Source organism: Calidris pugnax, unplaced genomic scaffold (assembly GCF_001431845.1).
Source record: "Calidris pugnax isolate Ruff unplaced genomic scaffold, ASM143184v1 scaffold8, whole genome shotgun sequence".
Taxonomy (NCBI): Eukaryota; Metazoa; Chordata; class Aves; order Charadriiformes; family Scolopacidae; genus Calidris; species Calidris pugnax.
The window spans coordinates 751,013-764,593 of record NW_015090830.1 but is presented as its reverse complement, the minus strand read 5'-3'; the positions used below and the strand labels follow the sequence as shown (position 1 = coordinate 764,593).

Sequence of the window (13,581 nt, the reverse complement as noted above, 5' to 3'; positions counted from 1 at the left end):
TTTGTCTAAATGATAAATCATATATTTAGTTCTCTTAACCAGAAATGCAGAAAACCACTAGGGGGAAAACTGTTCTGTTACTCAGAACCTTTTAAAAACTTTTTTCTTTCAAAGCTCAGATTTTTTTTTATTATTATTAAGTATCTTAATTTTGACAGGTCTTTTCTGTACATGTAAATTAGCATCACTGAATGTTGAATTAGATGTTGGAATAAATTGGATAGATTTAGTGTCATTATGGGTAATGAGACACCCTTGCAATCAAGCTTGCTTCTTAGCAATGAATGTAATTTCAAGTAACGCTGTACAGCTATAAAGTGATGGCCAAAGTCTCTTAAATCAGAATAATTTTATATGTTCTTCCTGTATTATCTTTTAACCTGCTCGACTTTAATATTCTGTGTTTTGTTTTACTCTTGCTTAGATAATGCACGGGTGTGTATGTGTGTGCACAGACATACAAAGAACACACAGCAACATTTCCCTCTCTGTCTCTCTCAACTACTGCCCCTTTAATATTGAATGTGATGCATGCAGTATGGCTTTGAAATACATCTTCTTAGAGCAGGGTCTACCAAAGAGATGAGTGAGGTAAACCTGGTAAGAATTGATTCTCATAGATCTGTCCTTGATCTGTTCACCTCGACACACACCTCGTTAGAACAGTGACGCGTGGGTGGTAGCACTAAACTGAAAGGGACAAAAAGCATGCATTGCATGTGGGTGGTGCTATGGTAAGGGATCATAGCAAAGAGATTCAAACTCATTTACCTATGGAGTTGAGGGTAAGTGTGTCCATCTTGAAGACTGTATCCCAAGGGTGAAACCCAGGGCTGTGGGTTTTTTGAATAACATTCAAGTCTTTCGCTTTTTCTTTAAACAGGTCTGAAATGGATATACTATCTGCTAGCTCTGAAGGCATTCTCATTGGCTATTGTCCACAGCAAGATGCCCTGGATGAACTTTTAACGGGCTGGGAGCATCTTCATTATTACTGCACACTGCGAGGAATTCCAAAACAGGATATCCGTAAGGTAACTATCCAGGATAGATTTGCAGGGGGAGCTGAAGCCAGGTTGGGCTGTGGAGCTTATAAAACAATTGTATTTTTTTTTTTACATGAGAGAATATCTAATATTTCATCTTAACAGCTTTTGTAATACAATTTGTCATTACTACTACTTTATTTAAACCATATGGATTTTTTTCTGTCATATATATACACCAATTCAAAACACAATAATATAACTGAGGATAGTAAAATAACACTAGTTCAAACGAAATCTCAGGCACAAAAACTCTGAAGGAAATTAGATCTATGAATGCTTCAAAACCTCCATTATCACACAGAACTGGGAGGGAACACCACAAGTTCTACGTCATGCACCTATGAAAAACTCTTTTCTTCAGAGATGGGATTAAACTCTGAGGGAATTAAAATCTGTTGAATGATTATACAAATAAACTAAATGTCTGGGTGCTGAGATGACAGCTGTTAAGGACTCTGCTAGTCAATGTCTTAAACTTCACAAGATAATGGCTGCATTCCACGTGCCTGCTGGGAGCAGTCCCTAAAATGCTGCCATACCAGGCGTAGGGCTGTCCAAGGAGAAGAGGCCAAAGCCATGTCAGAAAATGCTTGAAGAGCTTACTAGCATAAATAATGACAATATATATGAGAATATCACTGAGAGCTTTTGAATTTATGGATGAAGATGTAGCTGTGCTGACCAGCAAACAGTGCTCTACTTTGGTAATGAGGCGAGCAGTCAGCCAATATCAGAAACGAATTATGAAGTTAATGTGGGGTTGTTTTTTTTTTTTTTCCTATCTCTGCAGACAGAAGTGTTGTCTGATCTGACCTGGACTTGAGCAGCTCAGTCTCTTGTGCTTAATTGTTTTTCTGTCAACTTGAGAAATCTGGAGTGTGAAATGAAATCAGTGTCCTTCCTGCTGTATAGATTGGTCCCATGTAGTTGCTTTGGCTCTAAGATGTTCCTGTAACCTCCAGAATGGTGCCTGTTGTCTTCTTTTTCCTTCTCCAGAAGCAAAACTGCATGTAACTGAAATATCTTTTTTTTTCTACCTACCCAGCATTTTCCTGGCCACTGCCTCAGGGTCCACTAAGTGGTTTACAGTCAGTTCCTGGTCTGTATGTGAGAGGGCCACCTTCTGGTTCTCTTTTTTCTGGCACTTTTTTTTTACCCAGCAGCGAGGTACTATTCCAGAAAAGGGTATGAATCAGGAATTAAAATCTGTTGAATGATTATACAAATAAACTAAATGTCTGGGTGCTGAGATGACAGCTGTTAAGGACTCTGCTAGTCAATGTCTTAAACTTCACAAGATAATGGCTGCATTCCACGTGCCTGCTGGGAGCAGTCCCTAAAATGCTGCCATACCAGGCGTAGGGCTGTCCAAGGAGAAGAGGCCAAAGCCATGTCAGAAAATGCTTGAAGAGCTTACTAGCATAAATAATGACAATATATATGAGAATATCACTGAGAGCTTTTGAATTTATGGATGAAGATGTAGCTGTGCTGACCAGCAAACAGTGCTCTACTTTGGTAATGAGGCGAGCAGTCAGCCAATACCAGAAACGAATTATGAAGTTAATGTGGGGTTGTTTTTTTTTTTTTCCTATCTCTGCAGACAGAAGTGTTGTCTGATCTGACCTGGACTTGAGCAGCTCAGTCTCTTGTGCTTAATTGTTTTTCTGTCAACTTGAGAAATCTGGAGTGTGAAATGAAATCAGTGTCCTTCCTGCTGTATAGATTGGTCCCATGTAGTTGCTTTGGCTCTAAGATGTTCCTGTAACCTCCAGAATGGTGCCTGTTGTCTTCTTTTTCCTTCTCCAGAAGCAAAACTGCATGTAACTGAAATATCTTTTTTTTTCTACCTACCCAGCATTTTCCTGGCCACTGCCTCAGGGTCCACTAAGTGGTTTACAGTCAGTTCCTGGTCTGTATGTGAGAGGGCCACCTTCTGGTTCTCTTTTTTCTGGCACTTTTTTTTTACCCAGCAGCGAGGTACTATTCCAGAAAAGGGTATGAATCCTACAGTGGGACATTGAGTATTCATAAACAACTGCCATCATGCCCCAATAATAGCATCAGGACAGTCAATATTTCTAATTTTTACTCTCTCAAGCTAATCATTTGGGTGTTTCTAGATGAGAGACTGAGGGGAAATAAAAGATTCTTACAAGTCTTTGCCCCTTCTTTTGGGCAGTATCTTGCCTGGCTGGACTTTTAACTGACTGTTGTAACAGTACATTTCTTGCAGGCTGCTCAGAAATCACTGGATTTCACTGCTCAGAAATCATCATACATTCTTTTATTTAGTTGTTTGCTCTTCATAATTCATCAGTGGTAGTTTTTGCTTCTGAGTACCAGCAGAGTACTGAAAACTTGGAATATGTTTCCCTTATCTAAAGGAAACATATTAAGCGATAACTTTTATTGCACTAAGCCCCTCAACTATAATTACTTTTTTTCTCAATAAAATAACAACTCCTCTCTAAGAGTTGGGCTAAAAGCTTTGTAGTCATTCAAAAGGATGCTGTTAAATATCCATACATCTTACATACGTTATTGAATGTTTTTGGTCCTAAGTGTAATTTAAAACAGGAACCAAAGATTGATTGTTTAATCATTCAGCAGTGCTCTTAAAGTCCTCTAAACATGGCTTTTAAGCTTTTCCATCTTATCATTTTCATAAGAAAAGACAATATATAATTGTAATGTATATGTCCAAATGGTACACCATGTACTATAAATGAAGCGGTTTTTAAGACACCCTAAAAAGAATGAAAATTTCAGAAGCACTTGAATGACAGCAGTATATAGTTTTAATTAAATTTCATGGGACTCACTTAACTTGCATACTTTGTGTCATATACATAGAGTATTACTCTCAGCAAGCTCACTTCAGATTATAGAGTAAGCATCATCCCCATTTGTGAATAGGCTGAAGCACATAGACCCAGGTGGGTGGTGATCCTTGGAGAGAGAAATGGAGTAGGAATGATCCCATAATGATAAGGACTCTTACCCATAGTTAAAATAATTGCCTCAGACTTATTGAAAAGTTACTTTTATAACTGACTTGAATTTGCCAAGAGGGGTGCTGGTGCATCTGATGAGAGCTGTGTAGGGCTTTTAGTGCTCTTTCTGAATCCTGGAGTCACAGACTCTTAGCTATTATTTTATTTTAGTACTCACAGGTTTGAGGAAAAGCTATTCAGGTGGCACTGAAGGTGACACCTTCTTATTGGTAACACCTCATCTGCAGACAACTGGAGAAAGCATGATTGAGAAGTGTGAACTGATCCATGCATTGCAATGGGCTGTTAATGCTTTAATCTTACGCTCTGCACAAGCCCTGTCAACACCAGGTAGAAGAGGTGTGTGTGTGTGTGTGTGTGCATGAATCCTGCTGTCACTGTTTGATTTGTGACTCCTTCAGGTCATTTGGCTCCAGCAGCAACTGTTTTGGAGGATGGGAGCAGGACCAGGACCTGTGCAGAAGCTTGAGAATGGAGAGATCTGTGGTGTGCTTAGGGACCTGGATTTCATCAGTAAACTGTCCCATGGGGCACTGAGCTTTTCTTGGGTGCCCGGGAAATTTTCCAGATTGTGATGATCAGGACGACACCAACAGATTTCTGTGCCGTGCTGCAGGGTGTCTCTCTGCATGTGTAAATGAACACTACTGCATGTGCTGTCTCCTGTCTCTACTTGGGGAAGAGCCATAAGGGTAACCTGGCTTTGTACACTTTCTCTGTAGATAATGTGAGAGTACTGCTCTCTCTCTAATATCTGGTATTCACAAAACCCATTTCAAATGCAGAAGTATTTAAGAATATATTTAAGAATAATTGGTGTGCCTAAGAGATTCCACTTTATGTTCGGATCCAGCTATTCCCTGGGCAGTTCCCACAACTACTGCAACAGCAGTTCTCAAGATCCTTTGGGGGGCAGTTCCTCAGACGGTGAGGCAATTCACATATGGGTCCTGCTTCAAGTGAATCAAAATCAATTCTGCATTATTTGGAGATGAGTTATGTTACTGTGGTGCACTGGGAGAAGATAAATGTTAATCTTCTGATTATCCTGGACCTTGGGTGATGTAGGTGTAGGTTTAGACTATACTTTATAGGTAGCCTTTTGTGCCTTAGTTTCACATTTGTGATACAGAGACTGTTCTTCCTTTCAGTTGTCCTAATTTTTTGTGTGAATAGATTGCAGAGCAGACTTTGTTGCCATATGCTTGCAATCATGGCACCAAAGGGCTCCTGCAAATAATATTTAGCTACTCTGGTTTACCTTCATCAAAAACTGAAATGTAGCTATCCCAGAGGAAAACAAATGTTTTTGTCAGTGGGCCCTTCTGACTCTGTGGCGTTGAACAGCTGCTGTGTTTCAACTCAGAAATGGCTGGTGCCTGGAGAAAAGTGTGCATTTTAGTTGCCTATAAAGAAAATAAGGCCTGGGAATGCTTTGGAATAGCAGCTGTATGGAAATGTAGGCTGTTATTTTCTCATTCCCTCCTGCCTACGATACGGCGCTCCAAGCTTGCCTCTGAATGTTTACCAGCAAGTGTTTATACTAATACACACACACACACATTCTAGAGAACACAGGGTTTTCATGTGGAAAGCAACATGCGTTCACTTTGTTTTTTAATAAATTGGCAAGCAGGCAGGTGACTTGCAGGATGTGTTGCTGCTAAAGTAATCTATTGAAGCACTAACTTCAAGGATCAAATCCTTTGCTAGACAGATTTATCAACAGCAGGAGTTAAGTGCCTGACATAAAGTTGAGTGCACTTAATGTTCCAAAACAGTAATTAACTGAATGGGAAAGGAGGAGAAAAATGGGTCATTTGCTATCAATGTTAAGCTTCATGCCATGTGAAGATTTACTTTACTTCCTAAATCTGCTCTGAAAGTTTCTCTTTCTGCAAAACTGGAAAAGTTAGATAGAGTAGAACTTTTAGGCTATTTAGACAGATACTAATTTAACATAGTGTTTTAAATTCTTATTTTTATTTCTTTAATATATCAAGTTTCAATATCTCAATTTGTTACAAAAGACAGCATGCAGCTTATTAAAAAGTACAGTAATGCAACATTTAATGACATCTCTCATTTGCATTAAAACTTGTGTTACAAAACTCAAAACAAGCTTCATCAGGCCTTCAGAAGCAACTTCTTGGAATGTCAGTACAATTTCTTTTTATATTAACTCTCCAGGGAGATTTTTACACTGAGTGGAATCTTATTGTCTTCCTTACATGTTACTATAACTCCTGGAAATGGGAATTTGTAAATTAATTTATTCTTTGCATGCTTTGTTTTGGACCCCAAGCAGAATTAATGTGTACAGTGTTATAAGATTCTGGGATAAATAACTATTTCCCCTAGAAATTTTACCATGAATACATGCTTTCCTAATGTAAGAAATCTAATAACTCTGCGTTTACTCTGAAGCAGAATGAATACTGATTGGTGTGGAACTAATGAATGATTGTTATTTAGGATGTTTAAACCACACTGCATTCGTTTTCTCAATCTGACACTTTGAACAACTATTTTGGAAGTGTGTAGTTATTTTTCAGATGACTCTAAATTGTCCCATTCTTATTATCATTTTCACTAGGTATGATACACATTTTCAGTATTAGTCAGGTTTGCTTTATGAGGGTTTGTTCAAAATAAAATAGCAAGAAGTTATAGATTGGTTTTATTTTGTCAGAAATGATGCAGAATTAATACACTGATGCATATACCCTTTCAAGTCAGGATACACATGCTATTACATTTCTAGTCTTTTAATAGATTCACCAACTCCAGGTTTTTATGGAAGACATACTAACTGAGAAATCTCAGTACCACTTCATTTTTTACTTGAATATTAATGTTAATTTTCAAAGAGAGTGGAAAATCATTACCATTAGTAGTTACATAATTAGCACTTACTGCTTTTCAGGGAGGTAGATGTGCCTCTTGGTTTCCTGGTGGATAGAAGACACCACACCTACTTTAACCATTAATCCCACAAATATTAAGGTGTGCAGAAATTCAAGTTACCTTACTACCTCTTCTGGAATGAAGTTAGTCTTTAAGAAATGCACAAAGCATTGGAGGATTTGGTTTAGATTTTGCAGGTTGAAGGGCTCATTCCTGTGCCTATTCCGAAGTTAGGGAAACTAGTCCAAATTAATTTGGGGAAAAAGAACTTTTGCTAAAGGTGTTAGAATTGAAGAGGGGAAAGTACATAATTTTAAGGAATATTAGAAAACAGGGAAATTGTTATCTGATAGATGTAAAGTCTGTTATAATCCAGATTTGCGGAGAGGTGGAAAGGAAGGAAAGAGTTTAAATACATTAGTGCAGCCATGAGTAGATGTAAACCACCTTTATGGTTCAAATGCACTCACAATGCATATAACTCTGTGTCTTTTAATTTGGTCTCAATGTTACCTACTTGCTAAATAAATTGATGTATCTCCTCACTCTTCACTGCTAAAAGTAATTGAAACCAGAAATAGAACATCATGATGAATATGACAAGGAGGGAGAGAAAGTGCTTTGTATATATCTCACATTTACCAAAGGAAGGAAGCCATTAGAATTGTAAATCTCTTGCATAATTGTGTGTATCTGAAGATTTGTCACATGTTCAATTCTGAATTTCATTTAAAGTATTTTAATAGGGATTTTAATTTTTACTTTATAGTATACTATAAAACAGCCCACAGGATACTGCTGGTAATACAGATGAAGTTATAATGGAGATGTATATGTTTCTCCACAATATACCTAATACATAATATTTCTAATTTAATTCAAATGGCATTTTTGTTCCTGTTTAGGTCAAATTGATGAAGCTGAGACTTTTTATTACTGTAAATCTTATGATATACATTAAAGAAAATACAAAGAGGTTTGGGGTTATTTCTTGAAAGAAGAATGAGCTCTGTGTTCTTATATTCACTGAAGCAGGCGCTGCAGTGCTTCTTTGAAGTGTAAGGGTTGAGGAGGATAGCAGGAATAAGAGACTTTCTAGATGCAGCTGGGAAATCATTAGGAATAAGAAACCTGGCTAATCCTTCTACCTTTATGTTTCTGATGTGGTTCAGCTCCAAGTCTGCTGTGATTTGATACATTTTGCACCAAAGAAGCGTATCTAGATATTAAGCCAGATTGTGGTGTGCACTGCAATGATCTGAAAGGTTTATCTTGGAAGCTCTGCACACTCAAGGCAGCAGCAGCTACATCTAAAATTCTCTGGCACTAGTATTTGAGGGACCCTTGTACCTTAGCACTGTCTCTGTCGGGTAAAGAAGAAAGGCCAGATAGAACAGCATGAACGTTGCCTCCAGCTACGCTCATGTGCCTGCCCAGCTTACTCAGATCACACATACTAATTTAAGCAATTTCAACCAAACCAGCTAGGGTCAACTTACCCTTCTCAGTTATTAGGAAGTTATATTAATTTAACCATAAGTTACCTTTTGTCTTTAAGAAAGTCTAAATCCTTGACCTGTGACTTGCTTTTCTGCCATTTCCATCTTTTTGTAGCTGATGTAGAATTTTGTCTCCTGAATATTCTATTATTAAAATGTTTGATTAAATAAATAATGCAGAACAAGGTGAAACAAGGAACATTTTAGATCATTGACCCAACAGCACAAAATCAATGAGAATGAAAATGACTGTTACAAACAATGACATAGCCAAATTTTCTATATAAGAAATCCTGATCCTTTGTGGAGAACTAAGGAGTCCTGGAGCAGCTTTTTGCATGTGTCTGGGATTCAGAAGTAATAATATGCAGCAAATGGGGGTAAATAAGGGAATAACATCTACATTTGCTTAATATGCATGAACAGAGTGTTCTTTCAATTTAAGCACAAACACTACTGAATTTAACTCATCTTTGCTGGCCTTGAAATTTCTAAACCACAGGTTGCAGAGGATCTCGTTAACCGGTTACACCTCAATGCCCATGCTGACAAACTGGTGAGAACATACAGTGCTGGCACAAAGAGGAAGCTCTCTACTGCTGTGGCTTTAGTTGGTAAACCCCAAATACTTTTACTGGTGAGTAAATGTAATACTGTGCTTATGATAAATGGGTTACATTGAATTTTGTTGTCTCCTATGTTGGTCTAAGGAAAATCAAATAGTTTCCTGATAAGATGGGGAGTAATTGGTCCACAGATATACAACTGTCCTCTTTGTTCTGCTGTACAAGAACTTCTTATTTTATTCTCCAGTGCTCACAAAAGTAAAAAGTAAAGTTGGTTTTTCTTTCTCCCCCCCCTCCCCCCGCCTTGGAGTAGTTGGGTGAGCAGGAAAAAAAAAAAGGGCCCCTAAACACACAGAAGTGCAATTGTAGCATTCCATGGGCCAATTAGATATGTAATATTTAAAAAAAAATATTTCTTTATGTGGAAGAAGAAAAAATATTATAAAATATATTAATGCTTTATGTATTCTCAACTTTCTATATAATATGAGAAAAATATATATGAACAATTCTACTGGCTTCCTTAAGAAGGAAGATTCTTATTTTGATTTGTAATTTGTAGCTGATGTTATTATTGACTCATCTTTTTCAGCATATTCATATTACTTGCTATGTCATACTTCATATATCTGGCTAGTTCTTATATTTTTGTTGGATTCACAAATGACACAGAGTAATAAATGATATTAATTTGAATTATTTATCACATGTTGTTTTAGTGCTTACATCCTACTGCTCATTTTTGCCTGAAACTGACCTTTCCAGTGTAAACTGTCTTTTGTATTGAAGAGCAGGGAATTATAGAGCTCTGGTAACTGCATCATTATGACACCAAATTCTCTTTCTTGTCATTGCCCATTGTTTCACTGAAGAAGACTGAACATCCCTTTCTTAAGCCTTGGCTGGGAACAGCTAAACCAGTTCAGTAGTGAAATAAACCTTTTGGAACTGTCGGAGGAAGGGAAGAAGAAATGGCTTCCAAGACCTTGGGGGGCAACCATTGCTTCTAGTAATAGATTGCAGGCTAAGTAGAACCAGATAAAACTGGTGTTCTCACAGGGCTTATGTTTCAGAAGATCAGACACATTTTGCTGCTTCTAACTTCCTGTTATTGCCTCAATTCTGAGCTGAATTATATTATTTACATTTTATGCTTAAACTGACCCTGGTTCAGTTAGTAAACGGGAGGAGGTAATCTTAAATCAGTGCTTTTTCCTAATCTTAGAAAAGGCTCCAACTGCTTTTTAATGCCTTTATGACAGCATGCTACTGCAAGTATCCATTTCAACCTACTTCTTGCTGCAGGGCACAGACTATTGCATATGTAATGACAAGAGGAAAAAGTGATATCTAAACATGTCAAATGCTTTAAAACATTTCACTGGCTTTAGAAAGCAAGCAGATTTTAAAGAAGATATTCAGTATTTTAAAAGGCTTTTTTGTTTTTTGGTCTGAAAGCAAAGACACACTGAATCCACTTCTAGATTGCATCCAGAATCATGGCTATTAATTTAAGTAATAGTGTGGGTTGCTTTATTTTTATTGGTTTTTATGTTTTCTTCGTTAGCTATGTTAGCTATCCACAGATAATAGTCGGCTGAACTGTATTCTTTTTCACCTCTGCCACTGGCAGCTAAGCATCAAACTGGTTGTTTTGCTTGCTTTGTTTCTCAAGAACTTTGCTTCCAGGTTTCAGCTGAGATTTGTTACATTATACCCTACTAGGTGTTGACACTCTAATGAAATTCCATAGTATAAAAAGCAAGTGGAACTATTTGTGTTGAAGCGAAAAACTGATCAGGTGTCTTTTAAGCCACCTCTTGACAATGCAGCTTTTTTAGAGACAAATACGTTACTTTACTGTGGGCTTTGTTAGTTCTTCATGCTGGACTGGAGCTGTGGCCTGCTCTTCCCATACTGCTCTATCATCAATCTCATTTTTCCCGTAGGATGAGCCCAGCTCTGGGATGGATCCTTGCTCTAAACGCTACCTTTGGAAAACCATCCTAAAGGAAGTTCAGGATGGCTGTGCAGCTGTGCTGACATCCCACAGGTAAGGCCCTTATCCCAGCAGCCAGCATATTCCTGTTCTCTCTCCTCACCTGCTGTCAGCTGAGGGAGAACGTATTCTGAAGGCACGCTTACCCTGATGTGAAATGTAGAATATATCTCCATATTTTATGGCAGTTCCTTCCTGCTTGGGAAACTAAACTTGCATAAATCTTAAATATTTTCTATATTTGCTTTTCAAGAATTAGAATGTGGTTCAGGGGGACTGCAGGCACAGATAAAATGATGCAATGAATTGCTCCTTTTCTCTGCTCTTTCTATGTAGTGTTAACAGTGTCTCTTCTCGTTTGGAACACCATTTGCAGCTGCCCACTTTGTCAAACCTAACAAAGGGAGGTGGGGGTGAAAAACCTTCTTCTGATTTTATTAAGGATTCTGTTTTGCATCAGTGTATGAAAAAACTATGCCATGACATCCTAAAGACAGATGTCTCAGCTATTCTTTGTGCACTACTGGAAATGGTAGGAGTGGCCATGTCCTCTTAGAAGAGTCTATCTACATTCAATATCTTGTCAATTCTCTGATATGGTCTTTAGTGTATAAATTTAATGCAGGAAGCATCCGTACTGTTTTATAACAGCTATAGTAAAATGGAATAAATTAAATATTCCTTTAGGGAATATAGTATAGTATGTATAATTATATATAAAATGTCTTAAGTGGGAGAGAGATCATGAAAATATGTTCAGAGAGGACGGAACTCTTTAATCAAAACAGCAATGTAACATTTTGGCAAAATGAGATTTGAAGCATAGATGAATCAATAAAAGAATGCAGCAAACCTTCCCTCAATATTTTCTAGATACTGTTACATTTTTTCCAGATGTTCTCAAAATGTATTTGTTGTCCCTGTACACGTGTGCGCTACAGTACTGAGGGAAAAATGCTCTCAAAAGTTTCTAGTATCCTGTTCATGGAAGCTGAATCTTGAAAATCACATATCTATATTTCACCCCCAGGTGCTTAACCAGACTTCTCATTTAGGGAAAGCAAGTTATGTATGGTGAGCTAAGTTCAGGAAACAGTGTGCTTTGACTTTTCAGTCTAGATTAGAACGCTTAGTAGTCCAACACCAGCTAAACAGAAGGGAGCTGTCCTCTCATTATTAATATGCTGTAAATGAAAAAAATAAAACAAAAACCACAAACAAACAAAAAAACCCCAACAAAACCAACCAACCAAAAATCCGTCAAATCATTACTAATTACTTGGTTAGCTCCACAAAGGAATGACTGGAAGCCGCTATAAGTACAGTGATAGTGCACACATTTCATTTCTAATTAATAAGACATTGTTGTGCCAGGGTGGAGGAAGGAGAATGATTTTACATTATTTATACTATTTGCTGAAGGCCTTTGAAATTCTTTCAAAGGCTACTTGTATAAGTACAGAGTTTTTCTTACGAAGTGAGTCTTCATGCATATCAGCAAATAAGTGCATAAGGTATTGAGATGATTTCCCATGTAAAAATTAGTTTTTGAGGTTTGTTTACTTAATTTTCAGAGATTGTTTAACTTTTTAAACTCTGTAAACAATGTTTAACTTTTGTTTTGAGGGAGGAAGGAGTGCAATTAACTGTCCATACAGGCCTAAATTTATCTTATTTTGCCACAACTGGGGAGTGTTATGCCAAGGGGGAGCATTAGGAGTTACTCAGACTCAGCTAACTTCCACATTTTTGGAAAGACATGTTAGCAAGCCTTCCCCCCATCTCTCTCAAATATAGCAGTTTGGCAATTCTCACCATATCCCTGTCCTATTTTAAGGACATTTTTCCCAAGAGAGTAGTTAATTGCCATGCTTGTTCAGTAAAAGCACTTTAATTTGGATTGTCACAGGGCTGAGGCACACAAGACAACTCTTGTTTATCTGTCTTAGAAGTGTTGGGGAACGCTTACAGTGAATTGCAGGAGATCAAATAACTTTGGCTCTTTGAGATGATGAGTATTGTCCTGACTGACGTCCTGTGTCTAAAGTGCTGCTTTGGAAGAACTGCTTACACAATTCTGTATATTCTGTAGAATGACAGCCCATCTACCTTAAGCTTTAGAAGCTTAAGGTAGTCAAAGTTATTACTTATCATTTGAAGCAGTTGCATCTACCAGGATCCTGCTTTTCTGTTCAGCTGCATTTCTGTGTCCTAAATTCTGTTTGGATTGTAGTGTTTTGCTGCTGCTTCTATCCTGCAATCAGACTAAGGGTAACTACTTTTTAAAGGTATGTACTATGCAAGAGGCAAGCTGAACAAATTTTATTCTTCTCTCTCTTTCCTTTAGAATGACCGCAAAGAAGTTTTACAAGGAGTAACAGAGTTCAGAGCTCACAAACTCAGTGGCATTTCTGAGGCTACCTATCAGAAATTCCCCTGTGGTTATAAAACTTTTGTGTTGTGGCCAGAATTGTCCAATTAGTTCTGGACTAAAAACATAAATTCCATTTTAGGGCTCTCTTCTAGCTGTCATGTGGTAATAAC

General features: G+C 37.6%; 1 protein-coding gene across 1 annotated transcript in view; it reads left to right on the top strand.

Moving 5' to 3' along the window:
• The window catches only part of ABCA13 (ATP binding cassette subfamily A member 13), a 182,501-nt gene that overhangs the window by 154,323 nt on the left and 14,597 nt on the right, over window positions 1-13,581 (top strand). Inside the window, exons 54-56 of the mRNA XM_014940763.1 lie at window positions 884-1,034; window positions 8,975-9,109; window positions 10,988-11,091. Of these exons, the coding sequence (XP_014796249.1) occupies window positions 884-1,034; window positions 8,975-9,109; window positions 10,988-11,091 (390 nt within the window). The remainder of the gene's footprint in view (window positions 1-883; window positions 1,035-8,974; window positions 9,110-10,987; window positions 11,092-13,581) is intronic.